We start from the raw sequence: 23,242 nt of genomic DNA on the forward strand, positions 1-23,242 counted from the left end.
ACCTCATTCTCGCAAAAAACAAAATGACCAAAAAAATAAGAACCCACCTTTTTTCCATAGATTTTCAAAATAAGATGTCATTTGATTTGCAATATTAAATTCAAGGAGTCATATAGGAGCAGATAAAGATGTCTTTAAGTGTATTTATCCAGAATCATGTACACATACAGGTCACACAGTAATTTCCATTGGGTAATTCAAGTAACACAAGCTTAACTTCTGCAAAAAGCTATCAAGGGATGATTGAAAAGGTCACCAAAACTCTGAAAGATACAGCACATATTGGCTCATTCACTCCAAAAACAGAATGAACGGAATGTCAAAAGTGCAAAAGGAAAGGTCAATCCACTGCACATCTCATGCTGAATTCCACTGAAATTTCTACTTCTCATCACTGAAGTCTTAAATTGGAACAAGGCTCCAGCAAACTGGATTGTGTTAAGTGAATACTATATATTGAAAGGGAAAATTAACTTGAGGAATAAAAAAGAGGCTGACAAACAGATGAAGTCAACGAATCTTTACATATATGCATATGTATATTTAGCAACTATTCGTGTTCCTATTTTTTTACTGAAAATATTTTTATTATACCAGTAGCCAGGAAAGGTGTTAATAAACAAGCATCCTATGCTGTTCTTAAACAGACATATGCACACAAATATATGCACACATATCGAAGAGAAATTAAAGGATGATGACATGATTGTTTTTTTAAGAAAATTAAACAACCTCCAAGTGCAACTGTCAAAAAGCAACCATGCTATTATCATAAATGTGGACTTTCATAGAATTTACAAATAAAATATTCTGATAAAATCCCATTAAAAAATATCAGTGTGGCCACATTAAGCGGAATAACAGATTACTCATATTTATAAAAATAGTAATCTGTCTAACTAACCACCTGTTATTGGTATGACTTGGCTTTGGGAATCCCCAGTTCCTGAGACCAGTGGGAAAGCAGGAAGGCAGGCTTGGTGGAGGAGGATGAGGTTAGGGAACATTTCAAAGGAGCTGGCCAAGGTCATTCTCAATTATCTTTGAAAGACCATCATGATTGAGGTCTCCTGAAGACAGGAAGAAAACAGATATTGTTCCTTTCTTTGAGAAGGAAAGGAATGTGGATCCAGAGAGCCAGTCTATTTCACCTCGATCTCTGGGAAGGAGATGAAGCAAATGATCCTGGAAGTTCTTTCCAAATTTACAAGGAAGGTGATTGAGAGCAGTCAGCATACATTTATGAAGTGAAAACCATGCCCAGTCAACCACATAGCCTTATACAATGAGGGGACAGTGGTGCCCAGAGAAGTTGTGGAGTCTCCATCAGTAGAGATGCTCAAAACGTGGCTGAGCAACCTGCTTAGATCACTCTGCCTCAAGCAGGGCCACTGAATTACACTACCTTTAGAGGTCCCTTCCAGCCTCTGTGACTGTGTGAAATCTCCCCCTCTTCCAGACATTAAACTACTTCAGGATCTTGCACTACAGCAGTGCTGGTACAAGACCAGAAGCGTGTGATTTCTAAACTCTGGAAGTCAAAATGATCTACCCTCTGGATCTTATCAGCTCTTTTCTTCATATATAACAGCATAATGTTTAAGTCTAGCAGCAAACACAAAACAAATTGCTTATGCCTTCTTTGGGACTAACATGTAATTTTCTGTATCCTGAAAACAGAACAACCCCTTTGTTTTTTATGGATATTGAACAGGAATCCTGATTAGAAAATATTATTCTCTTTGACAAGTATTTTAGAGTACTGTCTTTTTAATTGGAGACAAAGCATCGCTATAAAAGTGTTCTAAAATATAATCATGTATAGACCCAAACTGAGTTGCAGATTCCATGTAGAACACTGTTCATGATATTAGATAATATGAAAGATTTGAACAACCCATAATTGCTAATTGGCTGTGTTTAAATAACATAAGTAGTTTTTTGTTGTTGTTGTTTTGTTGTTTGGTTGTTTTTGTGTTTTTTTTTCTCTTTGCTTTAAATCTTTTTCTCATGGATGCAGTTATGCATCCATGTTAAACCAAACAAAAAGAACCCTTCAGGACACAAAGATCTGCAGTTTTATCCCCTTTGCAGTCATCCCATCAAATAGGCTGGGACACCCTACTGACCATCCCAGTATACTTATCTACAGTCAAGTTTCTGGTTCAGGTATAATGGTCTAAATCTCGTCTTTGATGGCTGTTTTTCACTTTCTATATTCCTTCTGCCTTATTAATCATATTTCATTATTTATATCCTATCTTAAAACATTATGTTTTGTTTATTGCATTTCAAACTCCATTCTCTGTAATTGAAATGAGTGCATTTCAGTAGTAATCTCTATTTGGACATCGTATAATCATTTGTTAGCATTTGGGAAGTCAGTTGTAGAGTATTTTCATACTGAAGAGTGCTGTATTCTTACTAAATATAAATGTGCATTTTAAATGCTAATCAGAATTCCCAAAGCTTCACATGAATGCTATTAAATTTTCATCTCTCCTACCTGAACACACCTTTGTTTTAAATTTTTAGTACAGTATCCTCTAAAACTTACTTCCTCTTTCATCAGCAGTTAGGACTTTGTTCTCTTTCTGTGGAACAATGACCACTTTTTCATTGTATTAACAGATTTCAATGCCAGGAAAGGCCACATATGATCTAACTTGATCTTTTCCCATTAAATTGCAGCCACTAGAGCTGTATCCCTCTGGAATTGATTATACAGACAATCTATTTGACTTAAATTTGACTAGCTTTACATTTGACATTTAGATAGAGTGATATCAGAAGATGAATCACTATGTATTTTATAGCACAATGGATATCCTTAAAGCTAGTACATATTTTAGATTCGATATTCGCATTTACATCCAATAACACTACGACCTCATTGACTTCATAGATCACTGAAATGCATCATTTAAATTAACCCAACTACTTTTTTGCTAAGAGATAGTAAAATACTGAGAACACAGAATTTGAAGACATTTAGCCACAGATCTATGACAATCTAATACAATTATTTCACAAATGCTACACTTCAGAAAGAACTTTTCTAATTAATAGTCAGATTAATAGTTCATTTGAAACATCACTGATACACTTAAGTACAATAAAGCTTTAATTAAATTTCAATTCATAAGTAAATTGTTTTGGATGTAAGAACACATTACCATTTCTAATCCCTCTTTGTCTACAGCTCTCAGCTACTTCTCAGACTATCATCCTTCAGGGATAGACTAAACAACTGACTAGGCTTCATGGAATTGGACAGCTGATGTAAAGAACATCTTAAAAATTTAAGATTGTGGTTGATGCTAGGGAACTTAAAAACACACTGGGCCTCTTAAGATATTAATAAAAGCAGAAGGAAATTTTAAAAATCAAACAACAGAATTCTAATGTGGACTCATTTGTTTCCTGGCACATGCCAAATGTCATGCAGCTGAACTTCAAAGTTTTGCTGAAGACAAGGACAGTGCTTTTGGGTTTATCTCAAAGCAGCATCTGTACTGCCTAATTATTCCTTGCTTTGCTCCTGGTACACCTGATTATCCAACACTTTACGCAAGATACCCTGCTCTCACAGCAGCCAGAAGTGAGCCCAACGGTATAACATCCTTTTCAAGAAAACCTGGGTGTGCTTGTTAAAGCAGTTCAGATGCTGTGAGTGGCAGAACTGTCTTCCAAAGATTAGTAAGAAACAGAAAGGATTTCTGCTGTGCAGCAAGATACTGAGGTACATGATTCACACCTGCAGAAAGCCTGTTATTTCTTTTTTAAACTAGACATTTTTCCACAACTTTTATGCTTATCGTAAACATTTGAGATATTAAAAATAAAAGGCTTTGCTTTTATTTTAGCTTCATATAGCTACAGAACTGAGACAAAAAGCAGATTCAAAATGAGCAGAGTATTTCCTCACATAAGCAAGAGCAAACTATTTAAGTAACTACAGTGGGAATTACTTGAAAAAGCTGTTTTTTTAATGAACTATAAGTTTATTAAAATAATTATTCAAAAAAAAAAAAAAACTAAGAAGAATTTAACTGACAATGAAAAATCTTTTGTTCTAAGCCCTAGCAATTAAAGACTTGAATTTAATCATTTAATGGGTTTCTTCATAACAATTTATGAATTTGATGGTAAAGTGAAACGTGATTAATGTACTCAAGTGAAACATATCAGCTATAGCAAGGAACAACAGCTGAAAAGCATGCACAGATATTCCAACAGTCAGTGAAAAAGAAGCAGTCTGAGAGAACTACTGTGCTGTTTGTCATCAGGCAAACAGATTGCATCATTCTGGATACTGCTTTCATTCTGTGACCTGAAGAGGCTTATAAATACTGTATAGCCAAGCAAGTTAGTCAGTAGATTGTATCTATGCGCTAGGCATTGTCAACGAAGTTCAAAATCATAATTAGAATCAGCTCCATCATTCTGTATTATCACATGAAAAAAAATGCCAAAGGAAATATTCACTTGAAATTGATATTTTCTGAGATAAGCTTCAGATTCAAGGGTTGATATTTTCTAGCAAGCTACATTTTTGTAACAAAGTTTACCAAAAATTACCATAGAGTACTGAGAATGGAAGGAACAGCAAGTTACTCCACATTGAGAGCTGACAAAGTAAATCATCTCCTGGGAAGCAGGGAGTAGGTAGGTAGGACTGATGGTTAGATCAGCTCACTAGATGTTTTAAAGGGTAAGTTTTCCATTGCTTTGTATCCCTGCTAGTTTATACCATTTCTTATTTCTACTCACTTAGTGCCTGTTTGTGAATGACTCGACAGAAGCAGGGACTACCTGGCTCTGATGAGAATACATTTCCATGTGCGATGCAGCCTGAGGTTAATAAAGAAGGAGTTATTGCTGCCCACAGCTCACCAGTTACATGGGCTTTCTGATGGGCGTGAGATAAAAGATATAGGCAGATTATGAACATGATCACACAATACAGAACAGTTGAGGTTGGGGGGGACCTCTGGAGATTATCCAGTCCAACTCCCTGCTAAGCAGGGTCACGTAGAGCACATTGCACAGGATCACATCCAGGCAGGTTTCGAATATCTCCTGAGGATACTACACAGTCTCTCTGGGCAGCCCATACCAGTACTCTGTCACCCTCACAGTAAAGAAGTGTTTTCTCATTTTAGCCAGAACTTCCTGTGCTTCAGTTTGTGCCTGTTGCCTCTCGTCCTGTTGCTGGACACCACTGAAAAGACTCTGGCTCCATCTTCTTGACACCCTCCCTTCAGATATTTGTACACGTTGGTAAGTTCCCCTCTCAGTCTTCTCCAGGCTAAACAGGCTCAGCTCTCTCAACCTGTTCTCATACGACAGGTGCTCCGGTCCTCTGATCATCTTCATAGCCCTCCTCTAGGATTTATTCCAGTAGTTTCGTGTCCCTCTTATACTGGGAGCCCAGAACTGGACACAATACTCCAGGTGTGGCCTACTCCAGGCTGAGTAGAGGAGGAGGATCACCTCCCTTGACCTGCTGGCAACACTCTTTTTAATGCACCCCAGGATCCCATTGGTCTTCTTGGCTACAAGGGCAAATTGCTGGCTCACAGTTAACCTGTTGTCCAGCAGGACTCCCTCTCTGCAGAGCTGCTCTCCAGCCTGTACTGGTGCTTGGGGTTTTTCCACCCTATAGGTGCAGGACCCTGCACTTGCCCCTGTTAAGCATCATGAGGTTCCACATCGAGCCTGACCTGCACTGAATGGCAGCACAGCCCTCTGGGGTATCAGCCACTCCTCTCAGGTTTGTGTCATCATATTCTTAAAGTTTTTTAATGTAAAACAAAAAAAGAAAAAAAAAATTAAAAACACTTTTTTTTTTCCTTTAAAAAATGTGAGAAACAGAACCAACAGGTGAAAGGAAGATAGGAAATATGGGTAGTACTGATGAGAAGGTGTGATATATTTTTGTGAAGAAAAACAACATATGTTTTGTCAAATACTGTAGAAATCATGAAAGGATAGAAACTGAAGTATCCACAATGAAAAAGACACACACACACAAAAAAAAAAAAAGTCAAATTTAAAACAATTATGGATGAATGAGATTTGCAAACATCACAAATCACAATCAGATGAGAAATCACAGAGATTCTAGACTTTTAGTTGATATAAAATTAATGATAAATTCCATACACTCGAGAGAACTGCCTCCTTTTTCAGTTTTCCTACAGAAACAGCAGCCATAAGATCTTGAAAACCTAAACTTCAAAACTTGTTTATCTTTGACAAAGAGGCTACAACTGAGATAAAATGATACAGCTGGCTATCAGAATATGGTAATTTGACACTTATCAGAGGAGAGCAACACGTTATTTAATTAAAACATTTTCTGTTCCCTCAGTCTGTAGAATATTAGTCAGAATAGTAAGCCTTTGTAGTATGCGAAAAATGTACTGCAAGAAACAATGTGTTGAAATGGTAAATGGAAAGATAATTAATTAAAATCTTCTGCAGTTTTTATGATCCAGACACTAGGAAGTGTAATTCAAATTTTCATGCTGTCATTTTGTATTGCTTCTCTCACTGACTACCACTTTCTGAAACCATACCCAAAATTAAGCCTAACCCGTACTGGAGAACAAAGCGTCTTTACAGCTGCTTTTAAAGTTGGTTGCCATGACCAGGTCATGGAAAATGCATTCAAAAATAAAGAACACAGAATGAAACATAGAATAATGGGGTCATTCAGGTTGGAAAAGACCTCTAAGATCATCTAGTCAAACCTTTAACCTAGTATTGAAGTCCACCACTAAACCACGCTACCAAGTTGTACATCTACATGTTTCTTGAAGACCTCCAGGGTCTCCAAGACAACATCTCTGGATCACCCCCTCAGTTTTCCTAACCCTATCCATTGCTTCATTAGGCAGCTGGAGAAACTTGTATTGCTTTTGATCTGTTGAAAACTTCCATCATTGGTGATGAAAGTTGAAGAGGGCACCTACACACAGTCATCAGAGGTCACTCCATTGCCAGGCTACGAAAGGTTCTCCTTCCAAGTACTTGGAATCTGAGGCTGCAAAACAACCAATTTTTCAGTTCAAAGCACAAATCAAACATCTTTTGTTCAACCAAACATGAAAAAAAAAAATCAGTTCAGAATTTCTGTCTAATGAATCAATAGTGATTTCAGGCACTCAGCTGCGATCCAGACGATATTTCACAGAACCATAAATTAGAACAACTTCAAATAGAGGGGCTGAGAGGCTGGTCCCATGGTGCTCTACAGCTTTATGGTAATGGCACTGTTCTGAGGACTCAGAGACTTCAATTCAAATCTCTGTACTGAATTAATACAGAGGCTTAAATACAGATTTCATGCATGCCAGTCAAATCTGCCTGCAGACCCATTGTTCATGGTTATCTCAAAACTTAATTGAAAATACTTCACATTTAATACTGCTGGGGATTATTGACTGTGGGCTGAAACTTCCTAGTTTTGAAAGTACTGCTGGAAGACAGAACAGAGCAAGATAACTGCCTATGGCACCTTTTCCAATTTGTAAGACCCTACTTTAAAACAAATTAAAAACCACTATTTAACTATTTTTAAAATTTGACCTAAATTCAGAAATTTCTTGCACTGTAGTAGTACACTCTGATCAGTGGTGGAGCAAAATATATACTGAAAAATATGCCTTAGTTAAAATCCTTCGATTTTTTTTTTTTTTTTTTTTAATTACAGTGTATTTCTACAATTCTTTCTCAATTACAATCCTTCTTAATAGAAGGATTGCTTCTAAAGAAACAAGCGGTGTCTTCAGAATCTGATTTTACAATTCAATTAAATTATTTCTGGAAGTACAGTATTTTTATCACTTGCAATTGGGAGTAAAATTTAAATTTTGACAACTGTCAGAAGCTGACATTCTAAAGCAATTTCATGCTTCCCTTGTTACAAAGCTACAACAGTAATATAATCTTCAAAAAAGACATTGTAGCTAAATGTAGTATTGAAAAGGCAAAATCACCCAGCATTAATTTTTATTACTTTTAAAACATATCACTGTGTTTTTTTGTGAAATCTGTGTCAAAAATCTGTGATATTTGGACAAGATATCAAGTGCCAACCACCCTTTATATTAAATATTTCTTGAAGTCACTTTCATATACTTGAACAATCATGATCTAGAACAAAACATTGAAAAGTGCAATGAACACTAGAAAAAGTCTAACCAGGGCTGTGACAGAATCACATCTTTTGAAAATGATGCAGAGAATAAGTGCAGGCGCTTAGTCCTCAGCTGGCTTTAACTGGAAACATTTTACAGGAAAATTTAAAAGTACCTTCATCAGTTCAAGACCTCCCCAACAGCTTGAGCTATTTGGGATGTATACCGAAAATAACCTGTATGCATTGAACGCTTCCTTATTTTTTGCTTTACTACCCAGGGGTCCGGGACCAATTACAGAATGTGTATCTTGGGACTGCACAAGGCTTCTTATGGGATGCTTAGGGGAGAAATCATTGGTGATCAAGATGGCATGGGAAGGAACAAGCAAGGGAAAATGAAGGAGTAAGAAGACAGAAGGTCATGTGCAAGCAAATTACTGGTCAGTGTACTTCTCTAGCTATGTCTTGTGGTATATGTGAGTTGTATACGTGTGCCTCCTGTGAATTTATGCTCAGCCCTACTGCTGCTTGGAGCTGGGGCCATGGAGCTGCAGCTGTCTCTCCACTGGATTCAGCAACCCCTGGCACTATTTATGCATATAACAACTCTTTGAGATTCTATACAGTGTCTGCTCATTCATCACAAGTGCTTTAAATCATTTTGCAAAGGGAACATTAATGTCTTTCAAAAGGTAAATTCTCTGAGAGATGAAATAATTAATGGATTTGAAAACAGACTGAAAGAGCTAGCATTAGAGAATTTGCATAGAATGACATTTAGCATGCTATATTTCCTAGGATGAGCACTGCAAACATGAATAACCATTGGATTCACTTCTAAATGTAACAAGCAATTCAAAATAGATTATGAATATTTTTGAATAAGAAGATAGAGTTTTCAGGCTACAGCTTCAATGACTTGTTGAATACACAGCTTCAGATCTCCATGCTCAAAGCTTCCTGTTGCACAAATGGGAGCCATCAGAGAGACGGGCAAAAAACAAGTTATAGAGTACCTCATCATAGACACTATTGGCAAAATACAGAATATGCTTATTATACACACAGGTTCTTTCAAAAGCGTAGACCAAAATTCATTCTCCCATAAAGAAGGACTGACCACAAGTCCAACTTCATCTTTCAGAAATTATTATTAATTTGACTAAAATAAATTACTGCTCTTCAATTATTTCTTTCTACACACACACAAACGTACACACAGACTTTTTCTCTCTCTAGAAATAGTGGTCACTAACTTCTGTAAGCAGAAAAAAATAGTTATCATGTATTTCACTGAAGAGGATTACAAATAAACATAAGAAGAACACAGTTTTAAGTGAAAAGGCAAGATAACCTTTCATTATTATTATTTTTTAAATAATAGCCCCTAATCCAGGTAGGAAGCAATAGTTTAGGTTACTTAGACAAATTCTAAGTGATAAAATATTAGTATCAGCTCTTCCTTCATATTCATCAGATTCAAACCAAATATCCAACAGTTCTTCCATTCAGCTCGGACTTTGGGAATAATGATCAGTCAGAAAGACTCAGAGAAATGCCAAAAAAGCCCTCAAGCAACCCATGCTTAGATATTAGAGTAATAGAAAGTTTTAAATACAAGCACATATCAACCCTTCATTCTGAATGCTGTCCCTGGGATTCACAGTTGAAAACAAACGCAGAAATGAGACGATATTTCTTCATTTGTTTTTTCTATAAAAATGATTTCCTCCTTTTTCACGTCAGATGGTGGTTATATTGTGATACCCAATGGCTTCTACAGAAACGCCTTTAGGACGTAATTCTACTTCCATGATTTCATTATTTATTTATAAATTTGGAAAAATGCTGGAGAATGCACAAAGAGAGAGCAAGACTACATCCATTTGTTGAATTCTCATTGACTAAGTGAACCAAAGTTCAATTCATTCAACCAAGGTTTGTAATATTTTAAATTTAACCGCTACAACCAAGATGTTCCAGGAAAGTTTTTAGGTACTAATGGGAACATCTATTAAAAAAATAAGTAAAAATCAGGACAGCAGAAAAAGTAGGTTGTGTGAGGGCTCTTGGAAAGCCTGCTGCAGCTGACTCTCCTGAGCAAGTACATCCAAGCCATCAGTTTAACGTGCTATGAGAATGTTCACACCCTGGACTTGAATGTAAATTTAAAAAAAAAAAAAAAAAAAAAGCTTACTAGGAATGACTTCAGTGTGAGAATGGAATGCAACTTGGGGAAGAAGGGGCAGAAAGGATTTAAAAAAGCATAATCTGTCTATGCCATACGGTTGTCTTTGAAATCAAAAGAGGCATATGAGCTAAAATAGTATTATATATTGTTATAAAAAAGATGGCATTGTGTATGTGAATTTAAGAAGGGCATCAAAAACATGCTTTTTAGCATGTTCCATCACCAAGAAAAATGTTGCTAAGAATATTAGTCATTTTGTGTCAGTTGTTGATATATACTTTCAAGTTACTGACGCTCATAACAGCACATGGATCGTATTCTCTTTATGCAACGTGCATAAATCTCAATGAGCAGAAAATTAATTCTACCTCAAGTTTATGTTATCTTCAAACATGAAAAATGTCAGCTGCTATCTCCTGTTCCTTGATTGAAGTATAAATTTCAGATTATGGTGCAAAGTTGCATCTACGCTCCTTGAAAAGCCGAATTTTAAACACACAACAACCTGCTGCTGGACCTAATCATGCTTCTAATTAAGTTTTCAGTTATTTGCCAGAAAATTTCTAGGTAAATTATACTAAAAGCATTAATTTTCCAAGGACAGATGTTTCCTAAGTCATTTAATAGATACAATAAATATACATTATCTATTTCCTTGTCTTGTTTCCCTTGGCACCCTAAACTGCTTCTTAATAAATTTATTTGACCTGAGCCCAACAGATCAACAATTCTTTCATGTGAATCAGAGCCTGAATGTCTCCTCCACAGGGAACATACTTCCTCTGTAATGATCAGTAAAGGATCAATTGCAATGATCAATAAAGGCGTAACACCTACGCCAGGGAAACATGCCCATCTTGTCCTCTCCCCAGACCGCATTTCTTGTTTTTTATGAGTTCCTCTTTGATCCTCTGCATTTCTCAAGCTTTACAGTTTCAGGGCCTAGGGTTATTAGAATCAAAAAATATATATATATAAAATCTCACTCCTCCCAAAATTTCAGTAAGCAGAAGACTGTCTGCTTTCCCTCACCTCTAATGAACAAAGACACAAATGACAAACATCAGTGCTTCGTTTGCTCCCCATCTCAGTGATATTTTACACAGATCTGACAACATGTGAATAAACAGCTATGCCACAAATTATTCAGTTGTACAGCAACTGGATAATTTCACTTATATGGCTTTGAACTGAAGCTTATTTTCACTATTTTGGCTTTCTTAAGACCTATGGGACCAAACTGGACATATATTAGAATTATTATGGGATATACACACTTATGAGTTTTATACATAAAATATTTTTCATAAAGCTGTGTGAAATGCAGTAAGAAAAACATTAAAAATATGTTGATTGTATTTTATTTTTTTTTACAACTTAGCTTTGTAAATCAAAACTGTTGATCGTCAGAATTTTCTACAGCTATCCAAATATAATTTATCCTTTCAGATTCCAAGAGTCTTAAGCTATATATTCTTTCTTAAAGCTATATATTCTTAAAGCTATATATTATTTTCATCCACATTCCTTCCGAAGTATTTCACAAATGATAGAGTACACTTGTTCACTTGTTACTCTACACCTATCAATCGAAAGCAAGTCTGTCCAGGATGAATTACAACTGTATATAGTAGCACAAAACAGTATAAAGCAATTTAAGACAGGAAATGAGGAACACCAGAGCCAGCTGTAACTGCAGAAGACATTTTTAGGTTGATGGTGTAATTATCCAAGCTGGAATTTTGCCAGAAAATCAACAAGCAATAGTCTGGCAAAACACAGCCCCGGTTTATTAATCCAGCTCTGTATGCCACTGAGCTAAACATATCGTTCCACATTGCACCAAGGCTGGTCTAGTTTATGTGGCTCGTGTGCTAATATTGACGTTTCGCATCTCCTGCTTTCTTAATTATGGACTCGTGTTGTACAAACCCAAAAAAGCTGCTCCACTTTTCTGACATACATTTTTCTAGGCTGTTGACAAAAGACGTCTGTATCATTCTGCACAATACTGCTTAAGCTTTCTATTCGTCTCTCTACTGCCAGCACTTTAAAATAAATAAATATATAAATAAATACCAAAACAAAACAAAAAAGGGGGGTGGATTTTAAAAAAATAAAAGGCTCGTTAGCAATTTAAAAGTCAGAAATCCATTTTCAGGAAGAAAACCAAAACTCTCCACAGCATTCTTCTTAAATGCCTCTAGCTTTACAAAGCATTAATGTGCAAAGAAATCATTGTTAACTACTATAACGATCTAATGACAAAGAAAGCTAAATAAGGAGCTCAGACACAGTGCTAATGAATGTGGTGCATACGCCTGGATCAGAGAGCATGACTGATGGATCAGGGCTGATGACTCTGAGACAGTAGAAAGCTCCTCGAGAGAAGCTAGCAAAATTGAGTCAGCATCACAGCCCCAAAGGAAGACAGCTACAAATTCAGAAGGAGCACTGAAGATGTTCATCTAGAATGTGACATAGGACAAACTAAATAATGTAAGCAATAGGAAACTGAAGTAGCTGACGTATGAAACTTCATGACAGAACCACCAAGCATCAGCTTCAAAATTCTAAAAGAAAACAAAAAGAAATGAACAAAAACAGAAAACTGGCATAATGTTCTACATATGAGAGTACAGTATGATGTAAAAAAAAAAACACATAGAAACAGGAAAACTGTGAAATCAACTATACATATAGTGGAAGACAGCCTCAGGATAGAATAGACTGGAACATTCACAGGTCAACGTTTGTGTATACAGGATTGTAACCCTGCCCACTCATATGATCACTTGAGTCCAATTTTTAAGAACTGAAAAAAACATCAAATGAGTGCTGGGGGCCTCACTGAAAATCAGTAAGTACTTTATACTTAAGTACTTGAGACTCTTTTTCTAAATCTCAGTTGGAAATCCGCCAGTCTTGTTCTAAAGCCTAGGAATGATGGTATGGGCAGATGGTATCTTTAGATTATAGGATTTACAATGGAAAATACCAAAAGGTACTTAAGTCTGTTGCAACAAAGATAATTACAATAAATGTCAATAAAAGGGTAAGTTTTTCTTATGGGCATGTACTGAAGATATATTTTTCCCCTACTACACATGTAAATCTGAAAGCGTCTGACATATGTTTAACCTTTTGAAGAAAAACTGTCAGATGATTCCCACAGAACCATGGATATCCATGATATTTGTGAAGTTTCAGAGCAGTTCAAAGCAGTTTTCTTATTCAAAGCAGTTTTCTTATAATATCAATTTATTCAAAAATTACATTTTGCAAAGCCAGCATAAGTTCTGCCAGTACGTATTATCCAATGGCTGACTCCAATGCCCAAACAAACAATTTTCTGTAAGGCTGCTTATCTTAAAACTTGCAATTTTACCTACACAGGTTGAAAACATTTATCTTATTATCACCAATACTCACCAAAATGTTTTTAATATTAATATCTGCATATTTTCAGAGCATGACAACCTTTGCGTGTATTTCAATACATGCTTGAAACCACAATTAGATTGTTCAGAAAAGTATGTACCATAATACTAATTCTACATTTGCCTTCACAGACTTTAAACTACTGCTCAAAGTTTAGCTAAGTGACAAATTATATCATTTTGTTACACAGCAGAATAAAAAACAAGTCCAAAATGAAACAATAAGCTTTAGCATTAGGCAGCATGGTTGGTAAATAATATTTGAGTTTACTACTGGGTGGTAGAACAAGGAAAAGGAAAAAACTACATACTGCTTTACAAAGTTAAAACAGTCTTATTACTCATTGCCAGTGACAATGGTAGAGGTATATTAATATCTGTATGTTATATATATATTATACATGTAGTGTAATATAAGAGTGGTTTGTCTTATGTTACACTATCAGAGAAGCTGATACACTTGTTTTGGAAGAAATCTTGAAGAGACTCAACCATGTCAGTTACACCCTTGAGTAGTTTGTTCCACATACCTTGTTTGCGTACATCCTCTACAGCAGCAACCAGTTCCTCCTTCAGATCCTGGCTCTCTTTGGCGATTTGATCTCCTTTTTCTAAAAAGTTCTGAGTAGCCTGCTCTACCGAGGCAGCCAACACATGAGCCTTCTTAGAGCGCCCTTTCTTCTTGCCAGACGGTCCCTTATTGCTTGTGTTAACAAGCGTTGTTACCTTTGGGAAAGAGAAAAGAAGTTTCTATAAGTCTGAACAATTCTTCTGCTCTTAAGAACAAAATAGATAGTCATCTAATTCAATATTCTCAATATTTTCTGTTGAAATGATGCAATGGTCACATGTATTGAATATATAAAATCTAAAGTTCAAAGCCTGAAGCATAGCAACATGCACCCCAAAAAAAGGTTTTTACTTTTAGCTTGTATTTAGTCTGGTCTAAGCAAATCAGCAGGCAAGCAGTGAAAGAGAGAAAGAAGAGAAACTTTTGTCACTGGTCTTCATTTTAAAAAGTGAATAAGCCATTAAAATGAAAACCCAACAAACATACAGGTCAGTAACTATTTGAAAAGCAATCTCCTCTAGAGATAAGTACCACCACTTACGTTCAAGCAGTGACAAAACCATTGTGGCTGTTTTCTAGACATTAAGGAATGAGTAGCTCCTGCTGCAAAGATTATACAGGTTAAAACTATCCTGTGTAATAGTGCTTAAGTATATTTAGAACATATTAGTGTAGGACAACAGTGGACAGTAAAATGATCATACTTTCTCCCCAGTGTTTAAAAAGAAAGGAAATCTGCTTTCATATTTTTAGAATCTCCTACAAGAATTCCTTATTCAGCTGTCAGATCAGAAACCCGAACCACATAGCTTAACAATACAGCACAGCATATACAATACAGCACATACATCACAGCTTTTTGGTGGATGGACCACAAAAATTTAACGTCGCTCCAGCTCTAGCAGGATGTTTTTCTGTAAAGCCCAAATATCAGATATCATCAGGTGTTAAATACATGAAAACAAGCAATGGATCCATAACAATCGGTGATCCAATTCACCCTAGCCAGAATACAACCCAGGGCAGTCTATTTAAGTTGCATATCTGTGTGCTAACCTAAAAATCTACCGTAAGAAAAATAATAATAATAAAAAAGTCTTTGCAATAGACAGACAATACAAAGCAAGAAAGATCCTAAAAGGAAGTAAAAAAAACCTCACTGCTATCCCGTTCCTATTACGGGAAGCACGACAATGTGTTACAGTTGTGACCAAAGAGCCTTTCATCACACTCTTTGTGCCTTTTCAACCACATCTGAAAACAGGGAGACTAAGGAAGCTTAATAAAAATAAAATAGAAAAGGCTGTCAAGGCTTGAAAACACCATACACAGAGAGGTACAGGGAAAAAATGCCTGGGTACAGCAGGATAGTATTCTACTGTTATCTGTTTTATTCCACTACTTATATTTAGAAATAAATTCTTTTTTATTATTTTTCCCATTAAATTATTATTCAATAAAAGTTCCTGAATATCCTTTCACGGTTTATCATTATCTATTTAATAATTTTAGGACTTTATGAAGACACTCGGATAATTCTGTAATATAACTCAGGTTTATCCAAAAGAATGGATTTATCCAGTACATCACGGGGAGTACTAAGACAACCTTTCAGATGCAACAGGCAACAAAACTATTGAGCACCTACTGAAATTCACAGAAGTGATCTGAAAAGGAAGAGAACAACATTGGAACTTGATCTTAATTGTTTGAACTTAATGAACAAACTAGAGGTATATTGCCAGAACAGTGGCAATACATACCAGTGGCAATAAACAGATAAAGGGAAGAAAAAGATCTCAAGTAAAGATAAATTGGTCAATAAATGAAGTCAAATCAGAGTATTTTGTAGAACTCTCTCAGGTAGATACTATATCAATAGCTTTAGAAAAAGAATCAACTTCTTCAAATAGCACCAACACAAATAATTTGTAACTGGCAGACTAACTGCTGAAATCCTGTGAAGACACAGGATCAGTCAGATTACAGACCTCTTTTGGTACCCTAAAAACATAGTTTTCCATTAAAAATAATAAAAATCAATGTGACAGGATTGTGCTATCTGCAAGTCTGCTCCTTCTATGAATGATTCAACTACCAAATTTCTTCTCATCTAACCTTACCTACAAAAGAGTTACACATCTCTTGTAAGAGCATCTAGAAGTACTGAACTGCTGCAGTCAACGAACAGGAATGGGGACTATAACTGTCGTAGAATACAACAAGTTTGTTCCTAGAAATAGATACTGTCTCATAAAACAGGAGGGAAACACAGAAAACCAGGGTGAGAACAATCAAATAGGTATAAGATTTCTCAGTTAAGTGAAATAAATCCTGAATAAATATTTTACCACCATGATCTCCAAAACATTTTGATGGTACACATAGAATATGTATTTTAGATATATGTACATGTATGCTTTAATAAAATGGTTCAACATGCTGGATTTACTAGCCCAACAATGTTCTCAGTAGAAGCAACAAGCCATTTACACATAGCCCTCAGAGCATAACAACTCTCAACAGGCAATTTCAAATAAAATGTACTTACATAGCAAAGTAAACATCTTGATTTAATTCACACAAACTGTGTCGTGCAACAAGAGAGGCTTTCCTCCTAAAACTGCTAAGTATGGGAGAAGCCCTGCAAAAATCCATCTTGTGAATAGATAAGCACATAATGCGCAAAGCAGAATGAAAAATAGTAATTGGTTGAACATACATCAGTTTTAATTATGTGTGTTTTGCTTAATGGGAGCTGGCTGGGAATCAGTTACTGCTCCTTTTTCTTTCCAAGAAAGCAGAAGGACAAACGCTGAATTCAGTTTTTTGCACATAATCAGATGAGCTGCAGGTGCTGGTATCCCAGATGAGGGAGATGGTTTGCTGAATTCCCAAAACACCAACAGTTAGAAGCCTCGTACCTTATTCAGGATGCTCAAAGGATGGTTGTAAGGGCACACAATAGGTTCAGTTAAATCAGGAAATGAGAAATAAATGTTGATATATTTTGCCTTTTACATCAGGAGCTTTTTCTCTCTGTACCTGTCATAAGTCTAAGGAGTTTTCAAAGTAACACTTAATAGTGTTCTTTTTGAACAGGAATGGCCAAAAATATAACTCATATCCCTTTAAAAAGAAAGATAAAGAAACACTTATTTGGGAAGAGGAAAAAAGCTGAGTGGTCTTTTTCAGAGAAAGTGTGCTCACAGCAAATACTTGTGTCAGATTTAAATAGTTTTCTTAGATATCTAATTACAGACACCCACAGAAATGCAATCAAAACACCGTAAAACATTATGAAAAGTTTATCAGAACTTCCCAAAATACATGAAAAAATAATAAAGTATTTCATCACATTTTCATCAATACCAATTAGTTTGTCCTGCGCTAGCTGATATGCAGAAACACAGAAAAATTCCTAAGAGGCACACAGGTGTCTGTTGGTGTTTCTGAAAGGTGAAGAACCTCCTTCTGTGGCACAGTCTCTGCAAATCAGGTTCACACACACAGGCTCTGGAGAGGAGGAGGAAGCAGCAGCAGTGTAAAGCCCTTCTTAATGCACCAGGCTGCTGTGAGTCCAGATCAGCCCAGCACAAAGGAGATCACCAACTGCCCCAGAAGATGGAGTTTTCTCTTACCATGTCATGTAAAGGACATGTAAAACACAGCATAACCAGAGTAAATCTGCTTTTTCAAAAAGAAATGCTGGTGTATTCCCCTTGATCCCAATTCTCTCCTTAAAGTTTTGCTGTTTTCTGTTTTTGTTTTGTTTATTATTATTATTATTGTTTGTTTTGTTTTATTTTTTTTTCCCCCAGCATTTTAAAAAAATCATTTAAAAATCTCTGGCATGTCAAAAGCACAGACTCAAACATAACCAGAAAATCACACACGATACTGGCTAGCAAGAGAGCAAAGTTCACAAATGGTGCTACAAACATATTGTTTGCCAATACACCTTCGATGATTTGTAAATTTAAGCAAAGATTTCGAAACATGTAAGAGAAACAGCAACTTCATCTCCCCACTACCTAAATAGCAGCATTCAGAGGCCAGCATTTTTTTATTTTTTATTTTTTATTTTGCTTACAAAGAGGTGACCTGGTATAACAGGTAACAACACTCACAGAAGAAACAAAGGACAAATCTTGAGCCTAACTTGACTCTCAGATCAGTTTTACATAAATTTAATTTCTATTGAATACAATAACAAAAAGAAAGTGACTGAGTGCCCCTTATAACCAAGTTGGTTGCTACTCTGGATGTTTTTTCCTAGTACGTTGCTATTTTTAGGTTAGTTCTGCAAACCGAGATTAGTACAAGAATTGGACTACAGCAGAGACCCCTTCTATCTGGCAATTTTCAAGGTCTTAAATGAAATCCTAGAAACCTGCTTTTTTGTTTTTAAGTATTTGAAACAGAATTAAAAGGAAATGGAGACAGAGCAGTTCCTGCTCTCATTGACAGACCCCTCCTCAACAATAAGATTACTGGTGACCTGCCAGTTTTATTTTTCTCTCTGATTCCAGGTTAAGAGGACAAGAGCAGGAACATAGAGATTTTTCACATTGTTATTAGAAAGAAAGCAATAAGTAAATAAATAAATAAATAAATAACAACAACTTGAATGTTTGGAGCTTTAAGATACACGTAAAGTGTTTTTTCTTGACAACAAATTCCCTAAAATAAAAAAAAAAAAAAAAGACTCCAAAGGCAGAGAAAAGACTGATGTCAGCTAATGAAAAAACATTTCTTAATAGTAAGTACAAAGAAAAAGAACATTATAATCATCAGCATGTACCAGTGCAACATCTGAACATCGCTTGCTGTAACATGTCCTGTGGACAGGAGAGACAGAGAGGCTGCATCGATTCCAGCCCCAGCACAGTCACTCAGGTATCCAACCTTGTGCACATCAACTCTCCCAACTCCGGTTTAATTTCACTTCTCTATTCCAAACACTTCAATCTGCTTGGAAAATTACTCAATAGCACATTCACTTAAATGACCTCAATAGATTAAACTAATTACTTTGCTGAATCAAGGTCCCAAACTAATTTGATCAAAAAAAAAATACTTCATTTCAGAGACAGTCTCATTTACTGCACCAGAAGAAAACACCAGAGGTTAGTTTCCTTAAGAATAGAAAACGCACACTATATCCTGATTTATTTTAACATACACACCTTTCAGCTACTTGTAACAAAAGCCTAAAATTGAAATCTCTGCCACAAGTAATAATTTATACATGTAAATACATGTCCTGCAGAAAAGCCTCCAAGTTCTGAATTCGTCAATCACAGCAGGTGTAGGAGTGAACATGTACAGAATGATGCAGCCTAACATGGACTGTTCCTAATGTACAGCCTCAACAAGTAATCAGCATATCAAGACCAGATAATGAAAACTTATGAGCATAGCAAAACATCTAAAATCTGCAAGTGCCAGAAATCCCATTCCCATACAAATTTGAGCATATGAGAAAGGCTCAGGATGATGAAATGACATATACAGAGAAGAAAGCATTGACAAGCAGACACAGAGTGCATATATTCTTTCCAAAACATAAATATTTTCCAAAGGACATGATGAAATTTCCTAGTCTTGTGCCATGATGAGCCAGAAATCTCTACTATAATTGCTACTGCCATGCTTAGAAAGCTGAGCACCTCATTCAATTAACATTTACGGTCATCTTCCTTTTGCATTGATTCAGAGAAAACTGGTGCGGACTTACAGGACTGCTAGAGATACTCCTCTGCATTTATTCCTAGATGACTTAAGCTCTCTATTAAGGATGAAGACCCGGTGCCAGCAGTGAAGTTGGCTTGCATCAAGTCACAGATGACAGCAGCTTGGGGACCAGTTGATGCACTTCGTGGCAAGGCTGCCACTCACAGGAACCACACAGAAGTCGACGAAGACAAAAGCCCGGTCATGCAGCAGTACCGGAGGAACACCTGGCTGTAAGACTGATTTAGGGACTGATGGGCTTGGGGGCAAATCTGGTTCAAGGAACCTGATGGACCTTCATAGGCAGCAAGCTGCCATCAGCCTGCCGTGGCAGAAAAGGCAGCCAAAAATACCTGTGCTCTTACACCTTAAGATAAACTCTTAATACTATACACTATACTCTTAGTAAGTAGACTAAGATACTCTTACACTATGTTGTTTTTGCCTACACCTCAGGTGGAACATAGCCAGACTGAGAGAAGTGATCATCCCCCTCCACCCAGCACTCCTTGAACAGCATCTGGAACAACCACTTTGGACCCCTCCAGTACAGGAAGACAGGCAGATGTTGAAACAAGAGCTTCTGGCAGGATATAAGGGAAAAAAAATGTACAATGATTTGTACAAATATTTTATTTTCCTTTATAAAACAGATTTTATTCAAGATCCCAGAGGAGATTCTATATTCTTTAATAGAATAACCTGATAAAAGAGCTAAAGCGGGGTAAAGTTCTGGAACCTCCTTACTTAAGGAAATCTCCCACCTCCCATAAAAGTATTGCAGTTAGTAATACTAAATAGTTAGTATTACTAACTGCAATGCTGGGGCTCTCTTCTCTCCAAAGAAAGCTGGATCATCATGGAGCAACAGCAAAGCAAGGAGAGGAAATGTTCTTCAGCATGTGCTGAGGACATCTGCTCCAGAAAGGGGAATTCTGGATTCCAGCCTTTGCACGGCCAGGTTGGGTTCTGTACAACACACAGCTCTTACAGAAAGAAAACTGCTCATAAAATCAGAATCTGGCAATTTTGCCCACCTGGGATACCTGGTGTCAGCTTATTTGAAATGACATGAAATTAACAGTCGGAACTGCTAAGAAAGCAGTCTCTGCCAAAATTAGCAGTACCACTCAGAGAAGTCAGACACACTGGGAGAGGAAAATTTCTCCCATCAGTGAAAGAAAAACCCACGACACTTTAGCTGCTTTCCCCTTCGAACAAAGCCATACATCAGCCTATAACTGAAGTTGTAGAATAAAAAAGAAAGAAAAGAAATAACCTGTTCTTATTAACACCGTGCTTGAGTTTTTGAGAAGTGTCTACCTGGAAGATTTTAACTGTATTCATGGGGAGAAGAAAAAAAAAGAAAGAAAGAAAGAAAGAAATTAGACAAGAACATAGCTCACTTTTCTGCCAGGGCTTTCAAGCTAACTGGTTTACTTTAAATAACTTACCCCACCTATGCATGCACAAAGGAAGGAATGTCTGTATCAGTTGAAGTTACTAATTAATGCAGATCTCACAAAAATTTAGTACAATTATCAAATATATCACTTGATAATTACCATAAGCTCATTTGGCAATCCTATAATGATCCTGGCTTTGTGATCACACTAGGGAACCTTGTTCTCCTGTTTTATTAAAGAAGCTTCACGCAGTTCTAGCACAGATCTCTGTTGGAACAACAGAACTTCACTAATTAATAGCTCAGTCCCACCCTGAATTAAGTCTTCCTTACACAGCTCCAGCAGCACAAAAGAAAGGTGAAGACGTCGTTGATAAAAGGAGAAAATTGTATTAGCACAGATTTCCCTGCTGCAGGGGTCACAGGCAGGCAGGAATGCCAGCAGTGAAAGGGGCCAGAGCTGGCTCAGACATTTATCAAATTAATCCCAGTCAGCAGCTCCAGCTCATAGAAAGAAGAGCATCCCTGACGGCGTGAATTAAACTGTCCTCCCTGCAGATTTCTGAAACGCATGGGCCGAAAATGTAAGAATTGCAATACTTTCCCCCCACATACCTCTTTCCCCTAAATCTGCTTGAATTGGATTGGTTTAGTTACTGAAGCTTTTCTATAACCACATCACACAATGTACTAATCTGGACACTTTGGAGGAATATACTGATAGGCATTTTTTCACTGTAATACTACTCCTTGGGGATCGTCACTGATTGCCCACCAGGTACTCAGGCCTTGTCATTTCTTAATATTGAAAATATAAATATGTATATAATTATATACAGTGTAAGTAGTTATATATAATTAGATAAATATATTAATATTGACAGAGGGCTGGTGGGGTTTTCCAGCTGGAGGACAACATTCATCTGCTTTCGTGTTTTAATACTGAAGTTAAATCAAGCATGGCCATAAAAACGTACCTTACGTAAACAAGTCAGGTCAGGACTAGATGACCTTCGAAGGTCTCTTTCAACTGAATTATTTTAAAACAACTCACATAAATGGTTTGTCTGCAACATGTGAAGTTAGTGTAAAAGGGCCTGTCGGAAAGATTACTAATTGCTCACAAGAAAAACACTGCTATTTGCCCCTGCCACCCCTATTTTCGAGTATATATTAACTCGCTCTTCCCAGAGGCATTTCTTTGCATGTGAGCAGCTACAAGTTATTCCTCTCATTCCTCTCTTCTCATATGCTTCCGTATCACCAATCTGCTGGAAACACTCAATGACCTGCAAAAAGACAGCCGTGACATTTTAGCGTAAGGACCCTTTTGCTTCTAGAGATAAGACTCATCCAAGTGGAAAGCTAGGCTTATGTCCTCAGTGGTTATACTAATGATATCCCCCTGAGCACCATTTTTAAAATCCTCCTGTTTCTGAAAGTAGTTGATTTCATCCAGAAGAAAAATCACCATAGCTGTCCGGAAAACAAGAATGTAATTTTTTCCAAACTGTCTTAGGGTTTATTATTTTTTTCTCACAATTGTTTTTCTTTGGCAGAAGGATGAAACAGAAACCTTTCAAATACTTTGTGAGAGAAACAGATCGCGTTATGGGTTAAAGCACTGCCATGGCTGTGGGAAGATCAAAATCTGAACCAGTCTGTGAACCAGTCTGAACGCAGAGCTTGTGACCTTCACTTTGACTATCCAGAACGAGGGAAAAACTATGTGGGACTTTTGGCTTTACAT

At 36.6% G+C, this 23,242-nt stretch overlaps 1 protein-coding gene across 2 annotated transcripts in view; it reads right to left on the reverse strand.

Annotated features, from left to right (window-relative positions):
* The window catches only part of CTNNA2 (catenin alpha 2), a 474,395-nt gene that overhangs the window by 361,587 nt on the left and 89,566 nt on the right, over positions 1 to 23,242 (reverse strand). For both annotated transcript variants that reach the window (XM_082760174.1, XM_082760175.1), the window contains exon 3: positions 14,311 to 14,506. In XM_082760174.1, the coding sequence (XP_082616300.1) occupies positions 14,311 to 14,506 (196 nt within the window). The remainder of the gene's footprint in view (positions 1 to 14,310; positions 14,507 to 23,242) is intronic.

This window comes from Aythya marila (genome assembly GCF_965140915.1).
Source record: "Aythya marila genome assembly, chromosome: 4".
Taxonomy (NCBI): Eukaryota; Metazoa; Chordata; class Aves; order Anseriformes; family Anatidae; genus Aythya; species Aythya marila.